This window comes from Ailuropoda melanoleuca, chromosome 1 (assembly GCF_002007445.2).
Source record: "Ailuropoda melanoleuca isolate Jingjing chromosome 1, ASM200744v2, whole genome shotgun sequence".
In the NCBI taxonomy this organism is placed as follows: domain Eukaryota; kingdom Metazoa; phylum Chordata; class Mammalia; order Carnivora; family Ursidae; genus Ailuropoda; species Ailuropoda melanoleuca.
The window spans coordinates 63,476,375-63,488,392 of NC_048218.1; the positions used below are offsets into that span (position 1 = coordinate 63,476,375).

At 38.7% G+C, this 12,018-nt stretch overlaps 1 protein-coding gene across 4 annotated transcripts in view; it reads right to left on the minus strand.

Annotated features, from left to right (window-relative positions):
• The window catches only part of POLQ (DNA polymerase theta), a 124,532-nt gene continuing 112,514 nt past the window's right edge, over nucleotides 1-12,018 (minus strand). For 3 of the 4 annotated variants that reach the window (XM_034659247.1, XM_034659236.1, XM_034659252.1), the window contains 3 exons: nucleotides 6,298-6,451; nucleotides 1,557-1,672; nucleotides 1-1,125 (listed from right to left, as the gene is read on the minus strand). In XM_034659247.1, the coding sequence (XP_034515138.1) occupies nucleotides 1,012-1,125; nucleotides 1,557-1,672; nucleotides 6,298-6,451 (384 nt within the window). In that variant the 3' untranslated portion in view covers nucleotides 1-1,011. The remainder of the gene's footprint in view (nucleotides 1,126-1,556; nucleotides 1,673-6,297; nucleotides 6,452-12,018) is intronic. The other variant, XM_034659240.1, reaches the window with a different exon arrangement.

Below are 12,018 nucleotides of genomic sequence, written 5' to 3' on the forward strand. Positions count from 1 at the left end.
CATAAATTCATTTTATTTCAACAGCAAAAAAGTCAGTAATGCACCTTTAATTGGAATTATAAAATATTATCTCTTCAGCATGGGTATTCTCACCATGCCACAAACAAAGATAGGGGCACTAAGAGATGGATATGGGGGTGTCTTCCTTCTCTGGCATTATTATATTAAACTGCAGTATAAACATCTGACCTTACAGAACAGGATACCTCTTGAAGAGGTGTAGCTTATTTTATAATACCTAAGTATTGCAAATACATTCATTGTATGAATTGAGGAGGGAAAAGAAGAAACACCATTTCATGAAAATCCATTCCTAGACAACATCCATACCAAGTCTACCACTTTACAGAATTCAGAATTTATTAGCCAATGCTGCTTACAAAGACTACTCCAGTAGTCTTAAATTGATATTGGAGAAAAAAAATCACACACAATGCCTAACGGTGGTAGTATATGAAACCAAATCTCTGTGTATGGCTCCTGCTGGGGTCTGCATCACAAGTGTCTGACTCCTGCACAGGCCTGGAAATGCCCCTGAGACAGCAGTTACACTGTCTTCATGCTTCAGACAGATGAGACCCAAAGTGCTAAGTGCATATTTCAATCATGTGTTCTGAACCTGTTTAGAGCCACAAAGAGCTGTAAAAGGCGATTTCATATACACTCTTAGAGAGTGAATATAATCATTAAACTTGGTATTTTGCCTCAAAAAAAGTTTCTTTATGCTACAGAGAATAAAGTCGGGGCAGGATAAATGAGGCTGAAGAACGAATTAGTGAGGTAGAAGATAAGATGATAGAAAAGGATGCCGAGGGGGCCTGGGATAAATTTCTGAAAGCCCAAGAGATCAGACTGAGAGAGATTAGTGACGGATTTTGAAACTCTCACTAACATTACTATTCCACATCCATCAAGACTGGAGAGTTGGTCTTCCTGAAATATGTGAAAGGGTAATCTCTTCAATGCAGGTGTACCTACACCAGGCTTCCCCATGAGGACTTAGCCATACAATTACACATCGAAGTCCTTCAGCTCTCCCCAGCTCGCACCTATTTTCACCTTCACTTTCAGCTTCACAGAAAGTTCCATGGCACTTTCCATTTCATTCTTAACAATCTGAGCTACCTACAAAGAAAAAAAAAAGTTAACAAACTCTCTTCCCAATCAAAGAATGGTTCCCAACCCACCCACTGAGGTGATAAGCCGGACTGGAGCTCTTCACATCATGGTGCTTAAAACTCAAAATCCGAAAAGAGCCAGGCATCCCTAAGGGGTCTGCCCTGAGGAGCAGGAGCTCTGCCAGTTTCCGTGAGAATGCTCAGTTTTTAAACCCTCAGGGCAAGACTCTCATCTAACTTCTCCCAAACAAAAACAGGACTACATCAAAAGTTTCTTTAAAAATGAGTATGAAACTTAGCTCTTTCTCTACCCTTAAGGACTCAATCTTTATTTAGCCATCCTGGGACTAGGGAAAGGTTCCAGAAACCTCATGCATCTTAATTTGACCTACAGCATCTTAGCATTCTATGAAATGGACACAAACACTGCAAAAATACCTGAACAACATCCTCTTCTGCCACTTCATATAAGAGCTCATCATGGAGTTGAAGGATGAAGAAGCCTCCTCTGATTGGGCAGAACACCCCTTGCAGTTTTCTCTTTGGTAACAATCCTACCCCGTGAAAAAGTAGGAAAACTGATCAGCATGTCACCGTGCCATAGAAGAATAGTTTTGTAGGGATTTTGAGAAACTCTGAGGAATTTTAATTAAGAGATTAAAACACATAAGATTTAGAACTATTAGGAAAATACCTACTTGCTGACTTTCCACCTGTAAGGTAAACTCAAAACTCTACCAACTTCCTCCCAGAAAGGAGGAATGTAACAAAGAGGTCAGTAAATGGAGTTTGAAGAACTCTGATCCAAAAGACATCTAACTTATTTCTTATAATCAACCAACATCTTTACTTTCCATGGCACCCTCACTACCAACTTCTCTGCGTAATAGCACCAGAGTAGTATGGGACCTGATCCCTGCCCCAGGAAAGTGAGCTGGTATTGTTGTTAGGCGGTGTTTATATGAAGGACACTCCCTGATATCTTTTCATGGCCAGAAGTGTCACTGTGGTAGAAGTGGTGCTTTCCCAATTGGATCGCATGCTGCAGACAAGTAATTCTACTATAAGAATTGCTACCCCAGCTTTCTTTTGAGGTCCATTGGCATGAAAAATGGTTCTCCATTCCCTCAGTTTCAGTCTGGATGTATCTTTAGATTCAAAATGAATCTCTTATACACAGCATATGGATGGTTCATGTCTTTTTATCCAACCTGCAATCCTGTGCCATTTCACGGAAGCATTTAGGCCATTCACATTGAGGGTTACCACTGAAAGATATGATTTTAGTGCCATCCTGTTGCCTGTGAAGTCCCTGTTTCTATAGATTGTCTCTGTAAATTTCTGGTCTATACTACTCTTGGGGTCTTCTTGTATAGAACCTTCCTTAATATTTCTTGCAGGGCTGGCGTGGTGGTCACATATCCTTTCAGTTTCTGCTGGTCCTGGAAACTCCTTGTCTCTCCATCCATTCTGAATGACAGCCTTGCTGGTTAAAGTATCCTTGACTGCATGTTCTTCTCATTCAGTACCCTGAATATGTCTTGCCAGCCCTTTCTGGCTTGCCAGGTGTCTGCGGACAGGTCGGACATTATTCTGATGTTCCTCCCTCTGTACAATAGTTCTGACAGTAGAATGTTTCATGACATCATTAATCTCTGTCTGATCTCGGGCTTTTAGGAGTTTATCCCAGGCCTCCTTGGCATCCTTCTTTTCTGTCATCTTATCTCCTATCTCACTAATTTGTTCTTCAGCCTCATTTACCCTGGCTGTCAGGATATCCAGTTTAGATGGCATCTCATTCATAGCACTTTTTAGTTTGGCCTGATTAGATCTCATTCCTCCCCTCAGAGATTCTATATTTTCACTAATATTTTTCTCAAGCCTAGATATCAACTTCATAATTACTACTCTGAAGTCTATCTCTGACATCTTGCTTATATCCATATTCATTAGGTCTGTGGCACAGGCCAACAGTCTCTGATTCTTTTCTTTATGGGGGTTTCTCCTCTTAGTCATTGTGTTGAGGGGAGGTTGAGGGAATGTACAGAATCCTAAGTATTAACCAGGATCCAAGCAAGATGCACCTGTTTTATAGTGACCCTAGGGTTGTCGTCCTCTTGTTCTTCCAGCCTGTCTTCTAGGGGAGGGGCCTGCTGCACTGTTACTCAGGCAACCCTGCTTTGGCAGAGTTGCCCTGCCCCCCTGGTGGGAGGGGGTGCTCAGTGAAAACCGGTTTTTTGAGCTTTTGTTTTCTGGTGGCTTTCCCGAGAGAGTCAGAGCAGAAATGACCACATCCAAACCTCTGTGACAGAGCAGAGAAATCATAGTCTGCACTGAGCTCTCCAGGACACACAGTCTGTTTCTGTCTGTGCTGCTAAAACCTGCAGTCTCCCCAGTGGTGCGTCCCACAGCAACTCTCCCAGAGGTTAATCACAGGGCCGGGCATGTTTCTGCCCTTTGTGCTTCTACAAACAAGAGCTGCCCCCAGTTTACGGGCTTGCACCCGCAGCTCCTGGATCCTATCTGGGGGCTGGACTGAAGTCCATGCCCAGCCACCACCAGTCTGCGAGTCTGTGCCCGGTCCCCAGAGCAGGATGCTTTTGTGCTCTGGTGTTATATCACCTTCCTGGTGCCAGCTTATGGCAGCTCCCTCCCCCTTCTGTTTATCTTCTGATATCTGCCCGCAGAATCACAGCTCTGCCCTTCATACCTCGAGAATGCTGGAGATTTTCTGTTTGTAGAGATTCAGACATATATTCTTACATCTCAGGCTGATTTTGTGGGTGTTAAGAATGGTTTGGTAGATATCCAGCTAAATTCAGGGGTCCGGTTGAAATAGGGTCCCCTACTCCCCTGCCATCTTGCCTCCCTCCTCTGCAGACAAGTAATTCTAAAGCCAGGGTCCAAACGAGGACTTCAGAGACTGTACGAATCCCCTGAAGTTATATGTTAGAGTCTGTATCTGTACATTTTTCTGTGGAGGTGATCTTTCAGTAGATTCTCAAAAGAACTTATAACTCCACTGTATTAGACTTAGTTACCATCTCCTAACAAGCTGGGCCTAGCAGTACAGACTATGCCCCACTAATCACTAAGATAAGGTTCAACATGAATACCTTTAGAGTAACTGCCCTTAATCATTTGCCCGTATCTCACAGCAGTCCTTCCTGCCTGCCACCCAAATTTCCTGCTTATCTTTCCAGGTAGCACAAACAATCTTCCTCAGCATCTGGAGCTTCCCTCAGAGAGGGTTCTTCAGCTCTCACGACCTGAGGCCAAGTTTCCTCACAGGTGACTCTTACAGAGTAAGAGAGCAAAGGCAGATGAGGCTGTGGCAAGCTGCTTCCATTCCAGGGCCACAAAGGCTGTGCATCTATCTGACAGCTGAGTGAAATCTGCTCTGCCCCACCAGGCCCCACTTAGCTCACACCATTGTTTATCAGGATGGTTTTCTGCTTTCCAGTCACCATACCTTCATCCTCTTTATTTCCCATTGTTCTTTGGCTTCTGACCCCGAATGCTATGATCCTCCTATTCCCTGTGTGGGCTGCTTCCTCCGGCTTAGCTGACTTACCACTACCTTTAACCCAGCACGAACCCAGGAAGCGATCCTCAGTGACATACCCACATTGCCTTCCACCCACTCCAAAGGCTTTTATTGTCCATATCCTCATTCTGGCACTGCATCACTCTGCTGTGAAGAGTTATGTAAATATTTCAGTCAGGGATTATATTCCCTTCCTTTCCTTCAATTTTAAACTTAAAAGAGGTTGAAAACTTTTATTTCCAAATTCTCTAAAGCACATAGTACAGTGCTATTCCCCAAATAAGTCTGATCATTTTTTCTCTCTATAAAGAGAGAGAGAGAATATGTGTGGTGTGTGAGTGGTGTGTGTGTGTGTGTGTGCGCGCACACTGACTGCCACACACAAAATGTTGAATGAGTAGCCTTAGATATTTGGGGGAGGGGTAAGACAATAAAATTATTAATCTTTATTTGATGGGCAAGTAAGTCTTTATACCTATGTATTTTTATATGTAAGTGAACATCTTTATATCTGTGTGACTGGCTGTATTATTCTCTACAGTGTATATGTATGTCTCTTCTAGAAATAGCAAATTCCATCCTAAACAGCTGATCTTACTTTTTCTGACTCATCTCCAGCAGTTGATTCTTCCCATTTATGCCCCAAACCTTCTTAACTTCCTCCCAGGAAAATTTAAAACCTGGCTGCAATCATGGTTTGGCAATCTCAATCACGTTGAAATGGCATTTAAAGCAAAAGTATGGACATGGGACAAACAGAAAAGGGAATCTACTTGTCAGAACAAGAAATAATCTATCCAAGCAATAAGGACAGAGCTTAGGAAAATAAGAACAAGAAAAGATGGCAATACTGGCAAAGAAACGTATGTGATAAGGAAGTCAACTCAGTGTATATTTCCAGACTTCTGAGAACATGGAAGGTGATGAATAGGAAAATCAACGTGTTCTTAAGGTGTTATCAAAGGAGCAGAGGATCCCTAAGATTCCTTCAAAGTACCTTCAAAGTCAAAACTATTTTCATAATAACACTCAGAGGGTATTTTCCTTTTTCAGTCTCATTCTCTCCGAAGTGCACAGCAAAGTAACCAATTATCCTGATTTAGCACTGAAAGTCCCATATCCTGGGAAGCCCACCAGTCCCCCACAGACTGGGACATTTATCACCACAGACTATATAAGAGGGTTTTCCAGAGGTTACAGGACAGGTAAGATTGCAACAAACTGAATGTAGAAATATATAAGAGAATCCGAATATCTTGTCAGACATTAAAGAGACTTGCGGAAATGTAAATTAAAACCACTCACCACCAATTTTTTCTTGTTCTAAAAACATGTATTGTTTTTAAGAAAATATGTTACTTATGTTGACATATTGTGAGTTTATTATTATTTTCAAATGTTAAAAATGTTTTTGAATTCCTGTTTAAATTTCCAATATGGTAAATATTAGTATATATAACCCACATAAACAAAAATTCTTTGGGACCCTTAGTAATTCTGAGAGTATAAAGATATAGCGAGACCAAAACGTTTGAAAACTGCTGAAAAATAGTATATAAAATGCTTTCTTTTTGCTTTTCTGATACAATTAATCTCACTACATTATAGCAGGGTCCTCATTTATGAACAAACCTGTTCTCTCACTTTGGAGCATACCTTCCCGATGACCATGGGATTTGAAGGTTGAGTGGAAGGTCTCTAATTGCTTCTGAATGTTAACTGTGGCTACTTTGACAATATCAGCCGCCGAACCTTGGACTGTTGTGTTGATGGCCTGACGCTCAGCCTATGGAAAACAATAACAAAGGCTCCATCAGATACACCTACATAGTTTCATACCTGCTTTTAGTGTCCACAGATCAGTGCTCACATCTGTAATCAGACCGGAAATCTGGCCCAAGATGTGACCCAGGACATCAACTATTAAGCTGCCTCCTTAGAATAACAACTAGAATGATTCAGGGCTCTAGATTCTGGGCTATCATCCACATGAGAACAGTCTAAATAGAAGAAGGTCAGATTGCTTCAGTCTAGAAATCTTCAAAACTGCGTTACACTTAAAATGTATTTAGTAGCTCAAAATTATTCCATAAACATGTATCATCAATGTTCTCATTGTTCTAAACTTCACTCTAAAAATCTACTCCTTAAAATACAATTCCTCTTACTCCTAAATAGATATAAGTAGAATATCATTCTTTGTGTTGTGAGGTAGAGTGTTCCAAGCACATCCTCCATACCTGTGGCTTCTTGGTCCCATGTAGTTTGGCCCCAGTGCATCTGGAGCCCTCTGGTATGAATCAGAGCTTTTTTATGGGCTTCTGGGGCTAATCTTTAGCTGCTAATGAAAATGCAGACGCTAGATTCCTAGATACTAAGTTAGAACTTCCTCAAAACTATTGCCGTGAACTTCTTGGCAGGCAACCATAAGTGACCATCCTAAGGCAGTAGGGATGGGCATCTGGGTTAATATTCAAGGTATAACCTATCCATGAATACCATATCTACTGTCCCAAAAGGTCTCAGAAAGTAGGAAAGGTGTACACACTGGAAGGGTCTGTGTAACTTGAGACTAGTTCCATGTCACCTGGGCTACAACCAACTTCTGGTATAGTAAATGCTTGTTAAAGAGATAGACTTTCCCTTTTTCTTTCTATTGTATTGTCAGATGCTTATGAATCCACTCTAAACTCATTCAGTTGTCACTGTTTAAAGAGTGACTGAATTTCAGAGTTCTATTGACTCCTCTCCTTCTTGAAACCATAGGCCTCTTTGTAGCGGACTGTGTTATTGTTGCTCTTACTTGCTGCCCTGCCCATTGCCATGTGATTTCAAGTGTTGTTCACTCTAAGGTTGATCTTGACTTGTTTTGGTGACTGAAATGTGAATAAAATTGACATACAGCACCATCTACAGTATTTTAAGAGCTATCCAACATTGTCACAAAAAAAGGCTTATCCCAGACAGACTTTTCTTTCATTCTGAGTTCCAGAATGAGGAAAATATGGAGCAGAGCCACAGTCAACCCAGAGCCAAACTCAAACATGAATTAAAAATAAAGCTTCTTATTATAAGCCATTGAAATTTTGGGGTGGTTTTTACTGTGACATAAGCAAGCATAAAAATAAAACTAAGATATATACTTCACTCTCATACTTCCCTGAGTCTCTTCCAAAATAAAAAAAACTTGGCAGTCTATCGGCTTCGTGTCTCATAATTTCTGTCCCTTCATGACCAGAGCTTTTTCATTTACATAAAAAACATGCTAATGGGAGATTAGGCCATTAGGACCAACCCTCCCACTATAACAATGGGAAAAGCTGGATAGAAAATGCCTCTTTGAATCAGACGGTTAAAAAAGAAATGGGTAATTATAGAACCAAGAGAGCTACGAGATGAAGAAAACCATGGAGGTGACCCTGGCATTGGAGGCCACATTTCCCCAGAGACATCAACAGATTTCAGAAGAGACAGCTGAGAGAACCTCTAAGCCAAGCTTGATGGTCTTAAGGGATCTGGGGAAAAAACAGGGGGCAAGAAGTAGAAAAAGTACTGGTAAATCACCAAGTTGCCACCCCAAAACTAACACCCTAGGAAAAAAAGATAAATTAGAAATAGTCTGGTCTTAACATCTTTGCTTTGAATCATTTCTATCCCTGAAATTGGATCAAAGTCATCCTAGATTGTTGGTCATTCTAGTCTCCTGCCAAAAGCAAATGTAAATCTTATGAACAAAGGTAACATTATCATACAGGCTCCAAATTATACCCACAATCTTTCATAAACGACATTTGACACTCAATAAAAAATTACCAGGACAGCAAGAAGTTAAGACAATATAACTGTTTTTGTAAAAAACTAAGAAAAACAAAGGACAATAGAAACAGACTACAGGAATACAAGTTTGAGACTTATTAGAATATAGACTATTATCAAATTTATTAGACTGTAAAATAAAGTTTAATATACTCAAGAAAATAAAAGACAAAATTGAATATTTCAGGAGAGAACCAAATACTCATAAAATAAGAGCAAAATGGAAACTCGAGAGCTAAAAAGTAAAAAATAACAGAACTTACTATAGCTTTGAAGTATATCTTGAAATCTGGGATTGTGATAACTCCATCTTGGTTCTTCTTTTTTTCAAGATTGTTTTAGCTATTCGGGGCCTTTTGTGGTTCCAAACAAATTTTAGGATTATTTATTCTAGTTCTGTGAAAAATGCTGTTGGTATTTTGATAGGGATTGCATTAATCTGTAGATTGCTTTGAGTAACACTACTCAGTATGGACATTTTAACAATATTTCTTCTTCTAATCCATAAGCATGGAATATCTTTCCATTTGTGTCATCTTCAATTTCTTTCATCAACATTTTATAGTTTTCAGAGTACAGGTGTTTCACCATCTTGGTTTAGTTTATTTTTAGGTATTTTATTATTCTTGGTACACTTGTAAATGGGATCATTTTCTTAATTCCTCTTTGTGCTAGCTACTTCATTATTAGTGAATAGAAACACAACAGATTTCCGTATATTAATTTTGTATCTTGTCACTTTACTGAATTCATTTAGCAGTTCTAGTAGTTTTTTGATAGGGTCTTTATAGTTTTCTATATATAGTATCATGTCATCTGCAAATGGTGAAACTATTACTTCTTTCTTACCAACTTGGATGCCTTTTATTTCTTTTTCTTGTCTGATTGCTGTGGCTAGGACTTCCAGCCCTATGTTGAATAAAAGTGGTGAGAGTGGACATCCTAGTCTTGTTCCTGATCTTAGAAGAAATGTTCTCAGTTTTTCACCACTGAGTATGATGCTAGCTGTGGGTTTTTTCACATATGGCCTTTATTATGTTCAGGTATGTTCCCTCTAAACCCACACTGTTGGGAGGTTTGTTTTTTTTTTTTAATGAATGGACGTTGTAGTTTGTCAAAAAGATAAGAAATAACCACTGTTGCTGAGGATGTGGAGAAAAAGGAACCCTCGTGCCCTATTGGTGGGACTGCAAATTGGTGCAGTCACTGTGGAAAACAGTATGGAGATTCCTCAAAAAAAATAAAAAATAGAATTACCATATGATCCAGTAATTCCACAACTGGGTATTTACCCAATGAAAACAAAAACACATTCAAAAAGATATATGCACCCCTATGTTTATGCAGCATTATTTACAATAGCCGACATATAGAAGCAATCCAACTGTCCATCCATAGATGAATGCATAAAGAACATGTGGTATATTTATACAATAGAACATCACTTGACCATAAGAAACAAATGAAATCTTGCCATTTGCAACAACATGGATGGACCTAGAGGGCATAATGCGAAGTGAAATAAATCAATCAGAGAAAGACAAATACCATATGATTTCATTCATATGTAGAATTTAAGAAATAAATGAACAAAGAAAAAAAAAAAAGAACTGGTAGTTACCAGCCAGAGGGGAAGGAGGGTGGGGGAATGAAATAGATAAAGGGAATTAAGAGTACACTTATCTTAATGAGCACTGAGAAATGTATAGAATTTTTGAATCATTATATTGTGCACCTGAAACAAATATAATACTGTATATTAATTATACTCCAATTAAAAAAAAAGCTTCAATCTGTGCCAGAAAAAAAAAAAAACAAAAAACTTAAAGCACTTAAACAGTACCTTCTCTGTACACATGGTGTGTGTGTACAAGGGGTATAGTATTGATATGGAAGAAATATAAAGAATCCTTCTGGAGTTCTGGAAAAGTTCTATATCATTTAGAATGTAAAAGCTCAATAGTTGGTTTCAATAGCAAACTGAAGAACAAAATCAGTAAATTGAAAGATATGTTAGAAGAAAATATCCAGGGGGCATCTGGGTGGCTCAGTAGGTTAAGCATCTGCCTTTGGCTCAGGTCATGATCTCAGAATCCTGGGATCAAGCCCCATGTCGGGCTCCCTGCTCAGCAGGGAGTCTGCTTCTCCCTCTCCCTTCCTCTCTGTCCCTCATGCTGGCTCATTTGCTTTCTCTCTCAAATAAATAAATAAAATCTTTAAAAACAGAAAAGTAAAAATAAAAAAAAAATCCAGAATCAAGCAGAATGAAATACAAACATGGAAAATACCAGAGGATATTAAACATGGGGATATTTTTAAAAAGGTTTAAAAATTTCATAATAGGAGTCCCAGAAAGAAAGGAGAGAATGCAATGAAGCAATAATTAAAGAAGAAATGACTAAGAATTTTCCAAAATCAACAAAAGATATCAAGCCACAGATTGGAAAAGGTCTTAACACCCTTAAAGGATCAATTAAACACACATATCTACACAGAGGCACATAAATTAAAAACATATACATACTTAGGTATATCACAGAAAATCTGCCAGAAACGAGACAGAAAGAAAAATACTGTACGGAAAGCAACCTAGAGAAGAAAGGCGGATTACATTCAAAGAAGAGACAGACCAGCAGTGGGCAAACTACAGCCTTCAGGACAAATCTGGCCTAGCTTCTTTGGTAAGTAAGGTTTTATTGGAACACAATCAAACTCACTCATTTATGTACTATCTCTGACTGTGTTGCACCACAAGAACAGAACTTAGCAGGTATGACTGAGACTCTACGCCCTATGCAAATATACAAGTGAGCTTACTTTATCGGACACAGGCACTATTAAAAACCTAAAGGGAAGCTCCACTTAGCAATAAATGTTTAAAATTTCCCTCTGAGATCAGAAAAGAGGCAAAGACACTATCACTACTTACATTCAACATCATACTAGCTGGTGAGTCAAGCAAAAGTAATAAAAGGAATAAAGTTTGGAAAAGTAGTTATAAAACTACTTTGCAGATGATAATTGTGAAGATAGAATATCTAAATGTATCTACAGATAAATTTTTGGAATTAGTAAGTAATATTTACAAGGCTTCTAGACAAAAGAAAAATAAAAACAATTATATTCCTATAGGCCAGCAGCAAAAGGTTAGAAAATGTAAAAAAAGAAGGAAAAGAGTAAAAAAAAAGATACCACTTCCAACAGCATCAAAGCTTTTCAAATACCTAGCTATAACTTTAATGAAAAACATATATGATCTCTTCCCCAAAATTATACATTGAGAGAATTTAAGAACTACACACCTAAATAAATGGACAGATACATCATGTTCATGATTAAAAAATTCAAGGGTATAAATATGTCCATTAAAACCACTTTGATTTAGGAACTCAAAGCAATCTCAAAAAAAATCCCAACAGAATTTTGTGTTTGTGTAGAAATTCACAAGCTGTTTCTATAACTTATACAGAAATGCAAAGAACCAAGAACAGAGAAATATTCTTGAAAAACAAAACAACAAGGTAAGAAGACTTACTT